Source organism: Hetaerina americana, unplaced genomic scaffold, assembly GCF_022747635.1.
Source record: "Hetaerina americana unplaced genomic scaffold, ioHetAmer1.1.p SCAF_39, whole genome shotgun sequence".
NCBI lineage: Eukaryota > Metazoa > Arthropoda > Insecta > Odonata > Calopterygidae > Hetaerina > Hetaerina americana.
In genome coordinates, this window is record NW_027286974.1 from 1,036,022 (window position 1) to 1,055,586 (window position 19,565).

Sequence of the window (19,565 nt, forward strand, 5' to 3'; positions counted from 1 at the left end):
TGTTCTTAGGTAAAAAATGGTGGTCAAATTCACAAATCAATAAGAATGTGATCAATGTTAACTTTAAAACATTCAATGATATATATATACATTTTCACATTCCAAAATTTTATAGCAGCAGTCGTGTCTAAAGGGTGAAGGAATAATTTTTACGTGTACATAAAAAGGATGTCAATAGAAGCACACCATACTAGAATTATAATATATTCTGACTACCCTATACCTACGACAGTTAATCCATCCCAATATTTATGGTTATTTTTTAATATTGACATCGTAAATAATACAGCAATGAATCTTTTGACCTGAATCTTCAAAACGAATGATCAGCACATTAACGATATCATATTTAGCTTTTTCTGATGATCTTTCAACATGTAATGATTATTCTGTACAATGATAAAGGTGTATGTGTCCTTTCATTAACATTTTTTTAATCAATTAATTGGTCTATATTACTATGGCTCAGGTGACATTTTCAATTAATACTTCTGCCTAAATGAGTGTGCAATTATCTTGTATCTAAAATGTTTAGAGTTTTTCTTTTTGTATTAGATAGTGCCAGGGCTTATCTAGGACTTAGCCTTCTAGAAAAGTTTTTTCCAATGAATTAATGGAAATTTAATGAAACATTATGAATTTGGATTATATTTACTTTATGTATGTGGTGTAAAGGAATAATAATTAATAAATGAGGAGCAATGACTCAAGTAGTAGAAATTGGGATTACATACAGAGAAACCTTGGATAAATTTCTCTACAAACACCTCTCTGGTCCCCCTTTACTGGTGACCTGAGCTGCCTGATTCTTAACAGGATACCAAATATTGTCCTGGAAAACCAAAGGTGGGCATAGGAAAAGAATCAGAAAAGAGAAGCATGCTTATATCACATAATGCTGTGTGTGGCTGTTCATTTATTTGTTGCAGTTGCCCCTAACCCAGTTATTAGTACACTGATAGAGAAGATAGAAAACCTCTCTACACAAGTCACAGTGCATGTCAAAGAGCATGGTATGCACTCACGTCCCCATTCCCTCAGCCATGGCTGAACCTCTTACCCGGCTCCAGGCCTCAATTCATTCCAATCAAAGCATCTGCTGGTACCACCGCACTGCAGTTTAATGCCACTAAGTCTACCCTTCCCTGTTTGTATGATGCATGGAAACAAATTGGGAATTTTTGTTGAAGTTTATCATTGCCAATGTCCCACAGACAATAATAGGGGCAGATTTTCTTTGCCATTTTGGTCTCCTTGTGGATATTGCTCATAAACATTTGGTGGACAATGTGATGACCTTATCGTTTAAGGGCACTATTGCCTCTCCCAGAAAAGGTCAAGTGTAAGTTATTTGTGGTGCCTCCAATTATTCTTGCCTTATGGACAAATTTCCTCATAATAAAAATCAATCAGGAGCTTCTGGGCGAGTCAAGCACTTCATGGTTCAATTCATAGAGACCATCATTGACCCTCTGGTTTCATCTAGGCCCCACCATCTCCCAATAGATGAGCTTGCTTTGCCAATAAGAATTTGAGCTGATGCTTCAGACAGGTTCTGCATGGAGGTCATCTAGCTCTTGGTCGTCTGCCTTACACCTGGTGCCAAAGAAGAGCACCAAATTGAGCCCGTGTGGCAACTACCAACTGCTGAATTCCAGAACTGTGCCTGATCATTATCCAGTACCACATATCATGGATTTTGAACAGGAGTTCCTCAAAATCTGTTTTCAGCATGAATGAGATACTGTTTCTAGGATGTACGGTAATGGAGGAAGGAACTTAACCACTCACCGAGAAGGTTAATTTCTATGCATGATTTTCCCCTACCTGCTCCCATACACCAGCTGTGGCAATTGTTAGGGGTAGTAAATTATTACCACCATTTTATCCCTTATGCCGCAAATAGCCAGGAGCCCCTTAGCAACTTTCTGGTGGGTAAGGTAAACAGCAAGGGCTCAATCAGCTGGACACCAGCATCAGAGACTTCATTCCTAGACTGCAAAGAGGATTTATTCAATACTGCCATTTTAGCTCATCCAAATGTGTCTTTCCTCTGACTCTTTTCAGAGACACTTTGGAGTTTTTGGTTGATGCTGTCCTTCAACAACTCAGTTCTAAAGGATATCAGCCTCTTGGTTTCTGGACCAAAACCTGAGTGATGCTGAAAGGCCTTATAGCGCCTATTACAGGGAACTTTAAGCAGTATATAAGGCAGTGATCCAGTTCCCACATATGGTAGAAGGACAAACCTTCACCAAACCTAAACCCCTTTCTTTTACATTTTCCCTGAGGCATGAAAAGTGTTCCTCCCGGCAGTATAGGCATTCAGACCTAATAACCCAATTTATTACAGACATCAAGTATGTAGCAGGTAAAGTTAATATTGTAGCAGACACCATGTCTGGCATTCAAAGCATATCTGCCCCCATAGATTACTCTGCACTAGCTGCCTCTCCAGAGTCTGATCGTGCCCTTGTCAATTCCCTTCAGAATTCCTCATTAATTCTGAAAAAAGTTTCTTTTCCTGGTTCATCAAATCCTCATATATGTGATATGTCCACTTTCTTAGCCAGGCCAGTAGTCACTAAGCCTTTCCATAAACAGGCAAACCTCAGCATGCATGGATTATCACATCCTGGCATTTGACAGACAACCCACCTAGTAGCAGCTGGGCACTTTGTCTGGCCTTCCATGAGGAGACACTGCCAAACACGCTCATGTTTACAGAGGAGGAGTAAAATCATGAGAAATGTTTTGTCCCCCATTGGTGCTTTTCTCATTGCCAGTGCCAAATTTATGCACATTCACATATATTTTGTAGGGCCCCTTCCAGGCAGCCATGGTTTTTGCTACATAATGACATGGATTGACCACTTGAGCCAGTGGCCTGAAACTTTCCCAATTCAAGACACCACTGCAGAAACTGCCAGAAAGACCCTTTTCCAGGGGAAGATTTTATGTTTTGTAACTCCCTTTTGCATCACCACTGTCAAGGGGCGGTAATTTCAGAGTAACTTTTTCCGGCAGCTGATTCAGTTGATGGGAGCAAAGCACCTGCAGATATCAGCCTATCAACCTACAGCCAATAAGATGATGGAATGCCTTCACCACCAGGTGAAGGCAGTTATCCATTGCCATGATGGTAACCAATGGAACAATGCCCTGCCTGTGGTTCTCATGGGTCTAAGGTCAACATTTAAGAAGATATTCAGGCAATGCCTGCAGAGGTAATTAATCGCCCAACACTTCGGCTTCCTGGGAAATTCTTTTCCCCTTCCACTAGTGCCATTGCTGCTACTGCAGATTATGTCACCACCCTGTGGCAGGGCCTCCGCCAACTCCAGCCACTGCCAGTCTCTTGAAATGGAGCCCGCAACATTTTTATGTTTAAAGACCTGGAAGCTCTTTCCCATTTAATTTAGAGAGATGATGGGCTCCATCCATTGTTGGTTTCTCCTAATGATGGGCTATTTTGAGTAATCCGGCATGATCCCAAAACATTCAAGCTGAAAATCCAGGGTAGAAAGATAACCGTGGCAATTGACCGTGTTTAACCAGAATATGTCGTTAATGATGACGTTTCTTGTGCCCAGTTAGATAAAACTCCATGATTACTGCCATATTGCCCTGCTGTTACCATACCTAGGGCGACTAATCCTACCACTCCTCAGCATCCTTCCGTATTACCACAACCTAGACAATCACAGAGAAGTGTGCATTTTCCTAAACATTTAACTGACTTTGGGACTTAGGGGCATTTCAATTTCATTCCCTCTCCCGTATGTTATCTGATGTTACTTTGTAGTTGCTGCTGTGTTATTGCATAACAGTATTTGTTTTTTATGTGCTCTTACGTACCTGGCATTTGTTAAAAAAATTTTTGTGTGTGTTTTACAATCAATTTGTGAAGTGCCAATTACAATTTCTCTCTCTTTGCAAGAGTATCCTTCGCATTTACCAAGGGAGGTGAAGTGGTGGCTCATTTGTTTGTGCAATTCAGAGGTGTGCCATGAGGTGTCACCCTAGGCATAATCAACGAGGAGGGACTTTGACCCACACGGACCCAGTCATATCTAAACCCTAGCTAAGCATTCATCCCTCTTGTGCCCATTGAATCCATGGCATATATCTTACCATGTTGAACTTGGTCTTTTATCCAAAGAACTCAAATTATATCTGCTGTTCATTCAAACTCTTTAAATGTGCTTTATTAGTATTTCCTAGCATCACCTATACTAAAATAATATCCAGCACTCCCACACTGTGTAAGGTTTGGTAATGGTTTAACTCTAACATTAATTACTTAACCAACCTCCCTGCTGCTTACTGCATTAAATGGAAGAAGTAGTGTGTTGAGCCAAGAAACAAGGGTAGAGAAAGGCAAGGAAGGCTTGATGGTACCTCATGCAAGGTTAGGCATTTAGTAGTTCTCTGGAATCTATTAAACATGGATTAACCAGCAACAGCTGAGAGGGATGACAGCTATACTTTGACCCCTTCAAATGAGTTTATCATCTGCCTTTATTGAATTCTAAAGTATGTATGTTTTGTGTTTGTTTTCAAGGGAGTTCAAGAAAGACTGATAAGGAATGAATTGTCTCCAAAAATTTTGAAATCAGTGCTGTAAATGTTGGAGTTTGCTTAATCATTGTCAATGACAAAATTGACCCTTCTAGTTAAACCTTGGATGCATCATAAAAGTGTGTAGATTAGTCAAAAGTCAAATCAATTCCAAAAGTTGACCATACATTGTTTGGCAATGGGGAAATTCTTAATTTGGGGAGTGTGCATTTTTATCTTTGCTTATTTGCTCTCTGTGCTTTGAAACCAATGCCACTTGAGGTTTCACTGTGCTTTTTCAATTTGAAATATCTCCCTAAACCTGACTTTTTCTAAAACCTTTAGTTTATTTTCATAAAATGTGACCATAAGGACTGCACTTACTATTGTTCTCTTTACAGTAGTGGTTAGTAGAATGTAAACTCTTCCATTAATATTGTTAATTATATGGAATTATGTAGAAATTGCTGCATGTAAAATGTTGGTCTTTTTTCTTACAGGGCCCTTTGTAAGATGGCAAATTACACCTGCCCAATGAGAAAGTATATATTAAGGAAAACGTTTGATGTTGATATCTCTCAGGAGAAATTATTAATCAAGATTTATTAATTTTTTACCTTTGCCTCAGGAAAAACCCTTTCACTGCACTCAGAATTTCCCCTTTAGTGATTGAGAACAGTTTTTGGACATACCATCAGTGTATGCAAAAATGAAATCATATGTATCTTGTATTTGTAGGTACTTTGTTAATGTCATTTCAATACGTTTCCCTAATATTTAATCCACTTTTGTGTACATTATTTATGGTGTAAGGACAATCAATAGTTTATGGTTTAGTCTGCAAGCATGCATTTTTCAGGTGTTTGGCCCTAATAACATTTGATTCTGGAGAACTCTGAATTCATCATTCCTTCGTCCTTTATGTTTCTCCCAGCAGACTATTTTATTCGCACTTCCTAATTTGTTTTTCTTTCTGTCAACTTCATTTTCTCCAAACCCACCATTAAAAAGCAACCAGTTCAGGTTTTGCTTCAATGACCATGTTCCTGAATCAAAAAAAGCTGAATTATAAATTTTCTAAGATTAAATGAGGTACCAGGCAGTGATAAATATTGATAGATCAAGATTAAAAAACTCATTTGCTTACATCAAAACATAAATCAACTCCAATGTTTTCCCTAAATGCCCCATAACTTTCAAATGCCCCATCAACTTATGCCTCAAATCAACCAATCCACTCCTAAAATCACCAACCCATCCCTATGCCACTCATCAGTCCCAGGCCCTTTTGAGGGGAAATTAGCATTGGAACAACATGAGGAGGCAATTAGAGGTTGTGGAAAGAGAGGTTTAGATCTACTAAGCTGACATGTATCTATTGGGGTTGGTTGCAAGTAAAGAAAATATGAGAACATTTATTAGGGAGAGAGCATGCAAAATGATTAGTTTAACTCACAAGGCTATTTAATTGGCAGGTCATCTATAGGTGAAAGAGGGAAATGGAGGCTATATAAAGGAGGTGCCATCATTGCCATGTGAAATAGGCAAAAGGTCTTTCAGAAACGATTTTGGTCCGTGGGATCCCAGGAAAAAGGTGATACAATGTTTGAATCTTTTATCAGATGTATGGCTTTTTTCTGTAATTTGTGATGCTGGGTGAAATGGTTTATTTTCTTCTCTTTGAGATTTTTTGGGTATACCTTTTTGAGGAGTACATTGCCTAGATTATGGGATGTTTGCTGAGAGTGACTGTGATGTTAAAAATTGATAGTCTGCAGAAAGTGAAAGACCGAAACTTTTGTGATTGTCATTCACTTGTTGTCATGCTCTTCATTTTATGCAAGGGAATGCATTACCAACTTGTTCAATTGAATAAACAAACTCTCTCACCCCTGTAATTCCACCTTACTCTCATTTTTCCTATACCTTTAGACACAAACAACCATTTCTTAGACCAGTCATCTTCAATGACCATACTAGAATCCTAATTGAGCCACCACTATAGGGGTAAGAACTCATGAAGCTTTGTATATACTAGATTACATATCGTTTAAAAAAATTAAAAGAATTTCATGAGAATCGACACCTTAAGTATCATATATTGACCCTTGCTGGGGAAAAGCCTTACAAATACAACAAATTTCCAAAGATCAATATCTGAAAAGAGCAATATATGGAATTTCATATGTATATCAATGCTCGGATGAAGTCTTGAATTGAATTGTGAGGTCTTTAAGTGTTAGCATTACCTCAAAGGGCACATGTCCAACCACAGAGAAAAATCCCATCAATGAAATATTTCTTCATTGAAGAACATATTGTTAAAGGTGGTTCAATAAGTACCTGTGATTGATGACAAAAAGTATTCCTGAGGGAAGTGTATGTTATCATTGTGTGCAGCCATCAATCAAATAATGGTTTAACAGATTTAAAGGACAATTTGGATTTCACTGCCATTTGAGTAAGACATGTTTCCTGTTTTTTGCTAAAATGGACAAAGAGCAGTATTCTTCAGTAATTTGCTTTTTTTGAAATGCAAAGAAATGCAAGGAGATATAAGTAAAGTTGGATGCTGTTCATTATGACACTTTGCCATCTATGGCCACAGTTAGATATTGGTTGAACAAATTGAAGTGTGGGAAGACATCTGTTTTTCATGAGAAGCTACCAGGACACCTGTCAGATATGATTACCAAGGAAATCATTTAAAAAGTTTATGCCATATTTCTAACTGATCAACAATTGAAAGTGTGCAAAGTAGCAGGGGCCATGGATGTGTCGACCGGAATGGCAATTAATATTTTACATCATATGTTGGTGAAGAAAAAATTGTCAACCCAATGTGTGCTGCGATTGCTCATGTTGGACAATAAGCTGACCCACCTGTCAACTTTGAAACATTCTTTGCAGCAATTTAAGCAAGATCCAAAGGTGTTTTTGTGTTAAATTATCAATGTTGATGAAACCTGGATTCATCCGGATGGTTTTTGGGATGCAAAAGGCATCAACCTGGTGGATTATTTAGAAAAAGGAAGAATGATTACTGGAAAATACTACAGTGAGTAATTCGACTGCTTTTAAAAAAATTGGAGACATGGCTACATTTGGCAAAGAAGGTCACACTTTTTCACTGCTTAAAGCAAACTGATGACCAACAGAGTTTTTTGGGCAGACCTTGCCATCACATATATGTAGAGTGATTTTGCTTCAATGCCATTGAAAATTGTGTCATAATAATTTAATGTGTATTTTTAATTAACTTTCATAAAAGGCCATGTATACCAAATATGTCAAGGCTATTTCTGGGCAGACCTCACAAAGTCATGAGCCATAATTATTTTACTACTTTCATAGTAAAAAGCAGTTGAAGGCACTCGAATTTCATTATACCTTAGTTCAGAATAATAAGTATTTGGAAGCCTACTGAAAAATTGATATTGTATTTACTCACCAAAATTAGTAAATACCCTGTATGTGTAATGACTTACCATACTGCTTTAGAATTTGTCTTCAGTTAAAGCTATAATATCCTCCACACCATCTAATCCACATTCAAATTACATCAGTCACCAACATTAGTCTGATTTTAAATTATTCATTTTACTAATTATTGGTACATCTATATCCACAGTGGTAATAATTTTCAGGGAGGTGTTCAACGGGAAAGGTCATCACCAGAATTAGGGATTAGGAGAAAGATGAAGAAAACCCAGTATCAGCTTTCTTAGTGTGCATGACCAGAAGCATCTAAGAGTAACATAGGTTAACTTCTCACCTGACAGAAAGTGTAATCTCAGAAAAAACTCCCCATAAAGAATCTTATATACTTATTAGAATATAAGTAAAAATACCTGCCAACTCAAGGATTCAAACATGGGTTTCCTGAATGATAAGACTGTACAAAACCAGGTAGACTTCCCCAAACCATGCAGATGTTTCAATTGTTCATAACAATGGTAATTTGAAACCATAAATAAAGTAATTTAGATTCTAATTTTTTCATCTTTGTCCTTTAAAAATTTGAATAAAAGGACTTTATTTATTTATCCGTCCCCTCAAATTGGAATAAATCTCGTTTGGCAAAAAGCCTTCACATCCAAACCCATGCATTTCAAACCCAAGGTAAAAATATGTTCTATATTATTCCCAAATGAGCCACATTCCTCCTATAGCAGGAGGATCATTTATAATAATCTAGTTTGTAAAGTCTGCACACATAAAATTTCTCCGTACAGCACACCATATTTGCCCCTCAACCATAAACCAAAGGTGCTTTGGACCAAAATACCTGAAAGCCACCTTAACCAGAAAATAAAATTCTGCAGAATGTAGCAGCATTCCAATCCCTATTTTCATGTAGAACTGGGTACTAAAAACTCTATACACCCCAATTCACTTTCCCAAAGATGACATCAGCAATAAAATCCCAAGAATTATTCACCAGGAAGTGGAGTATACTTTTATTGCATTCTCATATTGACACATAAAGGAACCTTTGTAGATATGCCTTTATTTCTTCTGAACTTAATGCTCTATGATTGAAGACAAATCCCCATTGTTTGTCTTTATTTCAATGGTGTGATGCCACAATTACTTTTCTATCAATACACAATCTTAAACCAACTGACAAGCTTGAGTGAAGAACCTTGTCCACCTTAGGCTGAGAATCCACATTAATTGAGAAGCCAAAGAGATAAATGTACTCTTGTAATGTCTAGTGTACACAAATATTTGCATTTTACCTTAAACTACCAAACCAAGTCTCAGCATGATAAACATCTTATCTTCTTCTTTCTCAAGGTAATAAAAGACAGTTAACTTCATCATACATTGATGCAGTGATATTTAGAACAGTTTCTACATAGTCATTCTGGGTTAATAACAATTAAACTCTAGTTTATATCCTTGTATAAACATATCATAGTGTTTAAGCACAGTTATGGAAGCATTTTAGTTGATTCCGGTATAGGTCATCAAATAAGGGGAAAAATTATAGTAATCAATGCTAGAGTTAATAATATTTAACTGAAAAATTGTCATATAAAATATTTCATAGCTATCAATTTGTATTTAAAGAAATTATACAAAACAGCAGAAAATTGCCACTTTTTTACAAAGTTGTAATTAATTATTTTATGATGATTTCCTGGTAGCGGGATAACATTTTTGGGAAGAGTAAATGAGTATTAACTAATCCTTAGCATTCAGTTATGCATATCAATTTTACATTGCCTTTTTACTCTCTGAGAGAAGGATTTGTTGAATTGGAGAAAATCAGTTTTTAATTAGTTGAATCAGAGCATTTGTCTGAGGTTTCCTGTATTTAATGATAGTGTTTGTTATTTAAATGCCAAACATGTCACTAATTTACGCTCGCTATCATAATTGTGCCCCAGAATATTCCTTGGGTTAAGATTTATTAGTGAACAATTAAGAAAATATTTACATTACATTTGTCTCTGATGATTTCACAGTATGTTTCATCATGTGTGACTTGAGATGACCACTCTGAGTGAATGCTTTGGAGCAAATCTGACACTTGTGTCTCCTTTCACCAGTGTGTGACAACAAGTGTACCTTTACAGCACTACTGTGACTGAATGCTTTAGAGCATATGTCACATCTGAATGGCATCACCCCTGTATGTGTCAATATATGACTCTTTAGATTACTACACCGAGTAAATGCTTTGGGACATATATGACACTTGTATCTCCTTTCATTTTTGTGCATCAACATATGATTCTTAAGATATTTATTCAGAAGAAATTCTTTGGAACAAAACCTACACCTGTATGGCCCTTTGTCTTTATGCGTCAACAAGTGTCTCTTTAGGTGAATAGCCTGAAAAAATGCTTTGGGACATAACCCACATTGGTGTGGCCTTTCTCCTTTATGTATCAACAAGTGTATCTTCAGAGAATGAGTCCGACTAAATGCTTTAGAGCATAGCTCACATCTATATAGCCTTTGTTTTGTATGTGTCAACATGTGTCTCTTCAGATATTTATTCAGGGTGAATGCTTTGGAACATACCTTACAAATATGTGCCCTTTCTTCAGTGTGTGTATCAATGTGCCACTTTAAATGTAACTTTCGAGTAAAACCTTTCAAACATATAGCACATATAAATTTCTTTTCTCCAGTGTGTGATAAATTGTGGATTTTGAATTGACTCAAATAAAGAAAGTTTCTGGGGCAGAATTCACATTGGAACTTCTTTTTCAAAGCATGCACCAATTTGATGTGCCTTGCAAGGTCGTGTTTTCTCTTAAATTGCCCTGAGCAAACATTACATCCAAGTTGCATTACCTTGTTAAGGTGTACATGCATTACATGATCTTTGAGAAGGTCCCTTTGTGCAAATACTTTGTCGCATATATGACAAACATGAAGTACAGTGCCTGTTGCATTCTTCACTGGACCATCTTGTTTCTGGCCACTTTCTGGAAGATTTGAAGAAATGGAAGATAATCAATGAATAGTCATATTCTTCCAATGAACAAGTTTGTTATCTTAAGTCCATATGTTCCCATTTATGTACATAAATAACCCTAGAAATAAACATCTTTTGATAAATTCTTTTTTCACCAACTTTATGAAGGAGTTTCACAAAGTTATAAATATAACTGTTACATTTATTCATATTATGTAGGTATGTGTGCTTACAGTCAAATACTCATTAATCTTCTTACATACAGACTAAACATTATGTTCGTTCATTCCATCAACCACAAATATGCTCAAATCTAATGGAAATATGGTATCTCATATCACTTATTGCTGACCCAAATAATATCTTTAAATTTTGCTTCCCAGAAAGCCTCCTGAAATATTTTAACTCAAAACAAAAGGGTATGCCGAATTATTCATGGCTTCTATTTATACCATTTTAAGAAATATATGGCCAGGAAATGGCAGTCACCGAGTTTTTTAAATCATTTCATTCATTGGACCTTTGTATGAAATGAAAAATTCTAAACTGCTGATAATTTATCTGAGCCCATATTTTTTGCTTTATTCTTGGATTTTATAAATTCATTCCAAAACAAAAGTTTTTAAAAAAATATTAAGCTATTTTATCTCAAAAAAAATTATATTAACAAATAAAAATTGTTGTAAACTGACTTATTTACATTCAAAGTCATTTCAAAAAAGGGTTAAAATGCTACCTTACATAACTTTTTCAGAAGTTTTCATAAAGCATGAAAAATTTCAACACAACTCAATTTTTTAGAGGGATTTTGGGAAGGAATTAAAATAATTTCTATGCTCGAATAGAAAACTATCATGAAAAAAAGGAAATTCTATTTCTGAAAAACAAATAATTAATTGAAAGAAAAATCATGATACTTCTTTTTACTTAACCCTATTAGTGCGATATATCGGCTTTTGTTTAAATCATTGTAACTTATGTTCTTTTCTTTAATAATTTATGGTTTTTGTGCTATCAATAGGTTGAATTCTATAGAATTACTTAACTATTTTTTTAATTTTTTATTAGCAATTTTAAATGCTTTTAAAAAAGTATAATTCTTACTATAATTTTGTTTTGTACATGTAAGGAAGCTCTGCCTAATTGTTTGCTTGTTTTTTTTCCTGAGTGGTCTTTCCGCTATTAAAAGCCACTGAGAGGCTACTAATCTCCTTTCATCTGTAATCTCTTGAATGTGTTGTGATGTTGTGGTGTTGATACATACCTGCTTATAAAGACTTTGTTGATATGATGAAAATGAGAGCACTGCTTTGTAATCATATTTGTTTCTCTTGCCGTCCATCCTATCTTAATCAATTGCACCTTGTGTAATGGATTTCATTGACAGCATTTCTCTGTAAGTTAGAACTTATTTTTTTCTGCCTTTAGATTGTAAGCACCTTGCCGCAGTCTCAAGGAAAGGGAAAAGTCCCAATTTGACTCAGTGAGATCAGCCTTTTAAACAAAGTTGAACTATGCAGAGGCTGAGAAAAAAATTTGTAATTCACTGGTTTTTCTTTATTTATTTATAATATTTTCTACATGTCTTTTTGATTCTTTATTATATTTTTTATTATCGTAGTTTAATTGAAAAATATTTTTTTAAAAATATTAGTTTTGAGCCTAAAAATCGAAATATTATTGCTAAAAAAATTCTTCAAATTTATGATACTGTAATAATTACATTTATTTTTCAGATGATGTAAATGTATTACATCATTATTAACTACAATATTATATTTAAAAATAAAAAACTGCATTAAGATATCTAAACAAATAACTTCATAATGTTTTTTTTCCTAAGGTGATATATTTTCTTAAATCACCCTTCACACTTCTCACTAGTACCCCTGGAATCCTGGCCATACTAAGAGGGTTAAGAATTATATTAATTTATTTTCAACTTTACTATTAGCATGATATCAATAATGGTTAAAATCTTTTTCCTCTGCTACCTCCGATTGCTTACTGAGACATAAGGTACACTTAAATTATCATTATAACTTTTATTGTTATTTTATTGTTATTTGAAATTAAAAATTATTTTTACAGGAATTATCTGAAAGAGAGCTTGTATTTTGTCTAAGCCATGCTATGTTCTTGTTTCCATGAATAAACTTTCCACAAATGCGCACATAGATTGTTTGAGCTTTTCCCAAGAAATGATATTTTTAAAAGGTAGTTTGAGGAGGAAAAAGAACCTTTCCTGAACTTTGGAGACAAATTTAAAAATAAGTCTTTTAAGAAAGAATCTTTTAGCCCAGGTAAAATTAAAATAAAATTCTTGCCACTGCTTCAATCTAAAGCAAAAAAAAAACATTAATAATTGTTCAGGCAAATAACATGCAACATAAAGTGAGATGAGATGAGGAATAATAGAATGAAAGTATGCAACACTATGTAAATTTAATGCAATTTAATGCTTTTGGCATTGGCATACTATACAGAATTTACAGATGACCTATTAAATAATTGTAATTTTGTTTAAATCAAAAACTGCATTACTTTCCTGGCTAAAGCACAGTAATATAATCAAAATATAATCAGTCAATCAATCAATCAGTCAACAGTCTATATTACTATCCCAACACACCCAATGAGGACCTTAGTGTTAATAATATATTAGTTCATATTAATTCACACCTAGCTACATTAAAATCTATTGGAGAAATATCACCACAAATTAGGCATAACATTTTTGATATATTGTTACTTCATATTAAATCAATGTTTTGCTTTCTGCTGCTATTATAAATTAAGAAATTAGGAAAATTGGAAAGATTTGGACTGTTAGCAGACTGAAATATCTCTTAAATATTGGAAATAAAAGACAAAAGATGTAGACCTAACATGTTAACTTTTTAAAATGGCCAATTAAGTGTTGCCACAACATTGATAAGGAGTAAGAAGTTAATTATCTAATTAATGGCAAATAAAGAAGCAAAGAGGAAACCTTAAATTAAGAATTCAAGTTTTTTCTTGGGGAAGTAGAAAAAAAGCAAAATGTTTCATGCTGTTGCTTTGAACAAAAGCTTCAAATATATAATTAGGTAATTACAGGCACAGAAAAATAAGAAAATTGTGCAGCTGCAAGAATTGTATCTTAACAATTAATAAATCTTGGTCATTGACAACTTTGGCATGAAAAATGACAAATGTCATGACAAATGCCTGAAACAAAATATTTTATTTTGTAGCAAAATACTTCAGAAATTTATTCAACTATAAATATTTTAATTTTCCTTTTTGCATTTATTAATATTTTAATGACATGCAAATTATTTTTAAAGGAATTCAAAATAATTTAAGCCAGTTATTTCTCCCAATTATTAGCGGCAATTAGACTGTTAATTACCATTTGTTCTATCATACCAGAAATTGGCAAAAGTGAAGACAGGGAGAGACCTAAGCTTTCCTTACCTTGTGCAAGCAACTCTCCCTCTCTGAGATGTCTTTCTTCATGAGGAATGTCAGCGTCAAACTTTTCCTTTCTGTTGACTTCCTCATCAGAGGACAAATGCAATTCATTATCTTCTGAGTTGCCCTACATAAACAGAGACAAACCTTACATTTATATAGAGAATATCAATTTTAAACGTTAACCAAATGTCTCATAAAATTTGCATATCAAATAAAAAATTGAGGTTTTTCATTAAACATTAAAATTTAAAATATTAATTCAAGTATATATTTAACTGAAACAAATTGATTATTTTCTTCAAGCACTTAAACTTAATTGAACCAACTGATATTGACCATATTTCAATATGAGTTTAATTGAGTTTAATTATGAGAGTTCAATGTTTAAAATTAAGGTAAATGTATGTTTTTCCAAGAATTAAAGATGTAACATGAAACATTTGAATATGATTAACAATTGTCTGCAATTAGAAGTATAGCAAATGCAGCCCTAAAAGATGAAGTACAACCAATTGAAATGAAGTACAAAGAGCAGAAAAGTGGAAAGCATGGTGATAATTTGGAGGGACAAGATGATTGGCAGAATTATAAAGTAAAGAGAGAATAATTATATATGCATCTAGTACCAATATATATATATATATAATATATATATTATATAAATATATATACTCATACATATAGAAACAGATTACATAAAATCTTCATCTAAAACATTTGCAAACAACAATTAACTGCAATATCCTGGCCCTGAATATTTTAAAAGGCTATATAAGCAGTATACTATCTGCCAGAAATGTCCTCCAGAAATATTTAAAAGAAGATATTAACTAATAATGCAATGGATAGAATGAATCAGAATAATTGACTATACTTTCTCACAAAAATTTCCAGTAAGCAAATCAGTAATGAAAGCAGTGCTTATAATTTTATATTATGCAAAGGAGATGGTTGATCAGGAAGATATACCTAAAGAAAAGGCAGAACTTAGTGCTTCTTACCATAAAATGTTAGATTGGGTGACTAATAGGGTCAACTAGGGCATCACAAAAAATGAAAATATATGACATTAGATCACAACAAAACAGGTAAGCTTTAAGGAACTACATACCTGATGAAAAATAGCAACTCTGATTCTGACACTTCCTAATACTCCTATTTCAATTACTATTTCTTGTTCCTTAAAATAGAATCCTTCCCCAAGATACATTGTCATTAGATCTTAAATGCCATCAAAGAATTTTGCCAGATAAGCCTTATTGTGTTTCCCTATCTAACACTTCTAAGAGCCACCTAATTGAAGAACATCTGCTTAAAAAAGTGTGTTGATCCTCAGCAGATTGACACTGAAGATTTTTTAGGTACTTAAGCAGCAACAGAAAAACCTTTTCCTGATAACTTTAATAATAACTTTTTTCATGCCACACCATACCATAGCGATAACCTTTCCTATACTTTACCTCTATTGCTCATTAGAAAGTAATTACACACCTAGGTCATGTTCATCTGACATGGCAAAAATTAACCTTCTTAGTGCGGCAGGTATTCCATGGGTGCTAATTAGAAGTCTAAAAGGTCATTTAAGAATAAGTATCATCTTAGGAAAAAAAACATTATGAAGTTATTTGCTTAGATATCCATGTGCAATTTTTTTATTTTAAAACTAAATATTGTAGATAATAATTATATACTACATTTTTATCATCTGAATAATAAATGTAATTATTACAGCATTATAAATTTGAAGTATATTTTTTTATCAATAATATTTTGATTTCTAGACACAATATTTTTAGTTTTTTTCAAACATTTTTCAATAAAACTACAATATTTAGATATAATGAAAATCAAAAAGACACCTAGAAAATATTATAGATAAATAAAGATAAACCAATAAATTGCAAATTTTTTGTGAGCCTCTCCATAGCTTGATTTTATTGAAAAAGGCGGATCTCGCCAAGTCAAATTGGAACTTTTCCCCTTTCCTTGAGACTGTGCCTATTTGCTGACAATTTAAAGGCAGAGAGAAACGTAGTTCTAACTTACAGAGAACTGCTGACAATTTTATCCAATTAACAGGGTGCAAATGATTATATAGGATGGACGGCAAAAGAAACCAAAATGATTACAAAGCAGTGCTCTCATTTGCATCGTATCATCAAATTCTGAAAAAGTAGCTATATATCAACACCACCACACCATAACACATTCACGAGTTTAGAGATGAACACAGATTAGTAGCCTTTCAGTGGCTTTTTTTATTAGAAATACCACTCAGAAAAAAATGAGCAAACAATTATGCTGAGATTCCCGACATGTACAAAACTGAACAAAAAATTATAGTAAGAATTATGCTTTTTGAAAAGCATTTAAAATTGCTAATAAAAAATTAAAAAAGGTTTGCAAAATTATATGGAATTCACCCTATCAGTAGCACAAAAACCATAAATTATTAGAGAAAAATCCATAGGATACAGTGATTTAAATAATATCCTATGCAAGAGCCGATATATCAGCCCGCCGCACTTTTGCCAAGGATACAAAACCTGATATATCGGCCTGCCACACTAAGAGTGTTAAATATTTTTCCATAAATACCTCGCTGTACCTCAAATAGCATTTCATTAATAGGATGGCATAAACATCGGCCCTACTAGTGGTATTCATGAGATAAAACATGAAGCATTAGCCATAATGGTAGAAATATAACAATTTCTATTTGTTGGGTACCTCAAGAGAAGTTCCATCCCGAATCTTCACATTTTGGTCCATACTACCCTGACTAGCTGGAATTTCAACGACCTCTTCCTCTTCATCATCCATTTCCCCAGTCTTTAAAATGGTCTGCAAAGTTATTTAAATAATGACTATACAGCAAAACTATAAAACCTAAGATATTAGTATAATGTTACACTGATCATACATAACATTAGATTATTAATTGGCATGCATGAAGAAGTCAGATTAATTTAACTCTTCATTACCACTGAATAAGAATTTTTCTTTATTATGGATTTATTCAGAATTGCAAACAATTCATGTACGAAGCTCGTAGAGGATAAAGATATAATTTATACAATTTCAATGAGTACTTACGTTGTTTAAACTGGTACTGCCACTGTCTTGCAATTTGCTTGCACCTCTAGTGACCACTTGACAACTGGCAATGTCCTCATCACTATAATTAATGTCTTCACATGACTCCCTTTTTGCCTTTAAATTTCTCTATAAAATATCAACAGATAATTTATCAAAATTAACAGAACATGATTATTTGAAAATATCTATTCATTAGAGTATACACCATTACTACCTTTGTGGAAACATTTGCAAATAACATGCCCATAAGTCTGTTTTGATAGGAAGTCTTTTTTGGTAGATCTTAGAAACCTAGGAATTTTTAACATGTTAAAAAAATGGCAAAAACAATTTCTTAAACACTTGTAATATTCATTAAATTACAAGATATCGATGGAAGACTGTTTATTAAAATGAATAAATATAATTTATCAAAAGGACCAATTTATTTTTAACCTCCTGCTTAAAACTACTTTGACACAACATTATTTTTTATTCCTTTCATTAATTTTTAATACTATTATAACCATGATAACCTAATAGTTAGGTTTCACAATTGGTCAAATTATACAATAAAATAATATAAATTCTTTTAACACAACCTAGCCATTACAATGAACATATAAATTTCAATAATTATATCTTCATTACAAATATAAGATGAACCTACCTAAAAACCGTATTATTTCAAAAACATATGAATGAGAAGTCCTCCATGGATAGTGCTACAAGTTCTTATTTTCATACGAGAGATTATTCTACAGTTGGGCGTTTGTAAAATTATTTATTTTTGTTTCTTTCACAAATTATGGAAAGTAAAATTTGAAAGTCAAAATTTTTAGAAATTTCACTTTGCGCACCCTATAACATGAGTTTTTAAGATATGTATTTAATACAAAGTTTCCAAAACATTACCAGCAGTATAATTATTTCATACAATATTCCTAATTTTTAGATAAACGACAGTATGTCTTTCAAGAATTAGACCTTGAGAATTACGTATATTACGGAGGATACTCATTCAAAATAATCATATTCATTCTTATATTTAAATTATTTCTGTCGAAGCATTACGTTATCCAGGACATTTCCCATTATATTATAAAATGCCAACCAAAGTTGAACCACACTCACCGTTGTACGACGGAGTTTTCTCTCTCCATGTTTCTTTGTCCTTTGCCTGTTCAATAGATCGTGGTTTTCACGGCATTGCTGTTTAAACATATAAAAATCTGTCAGGAATTTAAAACATTTGTAACATAGCAACCACGGGTTGTTCCTTTCCCTTACTACCTATAAAAACAAGATTATCAAAGTATTAAACCTTAAACATTTCCTCTCACTGCGGCTCGAATCATTGTATGAATATCATATAGTACCTACTTACTAATTTACGATAAATGCGTCATTACGAAATAACGTAAACACACAACGGATATCTTACTTTCAATTCCAACAACTCTTCTATTGTTTCCCGCATCAATTTCTCAACATCATTGTTTTCATGAAAGATATTTGTATACCGTCCACCACGGCTAAGGCATAATCTACACTTTAAACTTTCTTGTCGAGGCATCTTCGGAGCACTTACACTGTGAATATTTACTCTACCAAGACGATATATTTCAATATGGCCGATTACATCTCGATAGGTCGTTCGTTCAGAATCGTACCTAAATGCGAGTATGAGAATCGATTTCGTTTTGTTTTGGTTCTAGGTGATCACCATATTTATATAATATTAAAATCTAAAAATTATTTATATTCTCACATACTTACAATACTGTTCAAATTCCTAAGTAAACTGCCAAGTTTAATTCTGTTAAAGATTGCGACGTAGGGTGTGTAAGTTAAAATAGTATGTATGTGCGTAGCAAAATAATGGCGATTAAGTTTACAAATGAATTCTTTTCCTTCAAACCATTCAAAGAAGGTATGTATTATACTAAATATTATTTTTATAGCTGCAGGGGCTTTAAGACGATGAAGAAATTATTATGACGTGTATTTAGAAAGAAAGTGAATAGAAGCA

At 33.5% G+C, this 19,565-nt stretch overlaps 1 protein-coding gene across 1 annotated transcript; it reads right to left on the reverse strand.

Moving 5' to 3' along the window:
• Nucleotides 1-9,355: 9,355 nt before the first annotated feature.
• LOC139691674 (uncharacterized) lies at nt 9,356-19,013 on the reverse strand. Its single transcript, XM_071589517.1, has 7 exons — nt 18,978-19,013; nt 18,668-18,826; nt 17,552-17,680; nt 17,186-17,299; nt 14,456-14,579; nt 10,873-11,006; nt 9,356-9,430 (listed from the first exon to the last, which is right to left on the reverse strand). Exons 1-7 carry the CDS (start codon nt 19,011-19,013, stop codon nt 9,356-9,358), a joined length of 771 nt encoding a protein of 256 aa, XP_071445618.1.
• Between the last annotated feature and the right edge of the window lie 552 nt (nt 19,014-19,565).

Bases quoted from the DNA above. Each gene is read 5' to 3' on its own strand.
- LOC139691674 (XM_071589517.1), bottom strand. From the start codon at position 19,013: ATGCGGGAAACAATAGAAGAGTTGTTGGAATTGAAA. The intron at 17,681-18,667 runs GTGAGTGTGGTT...GATATTTTATAG, and splicing joins GAAAACTCCGTCGTACAACG to AGAAATTTAAAGGCAAAAAG. The intron at 9,431-10,872 runs GTAATGCAACTT...TTATTAACCCAG, and splicing joins TGCATGTACACCTTAACAAG to AATGACTATGTAGAAACTGT.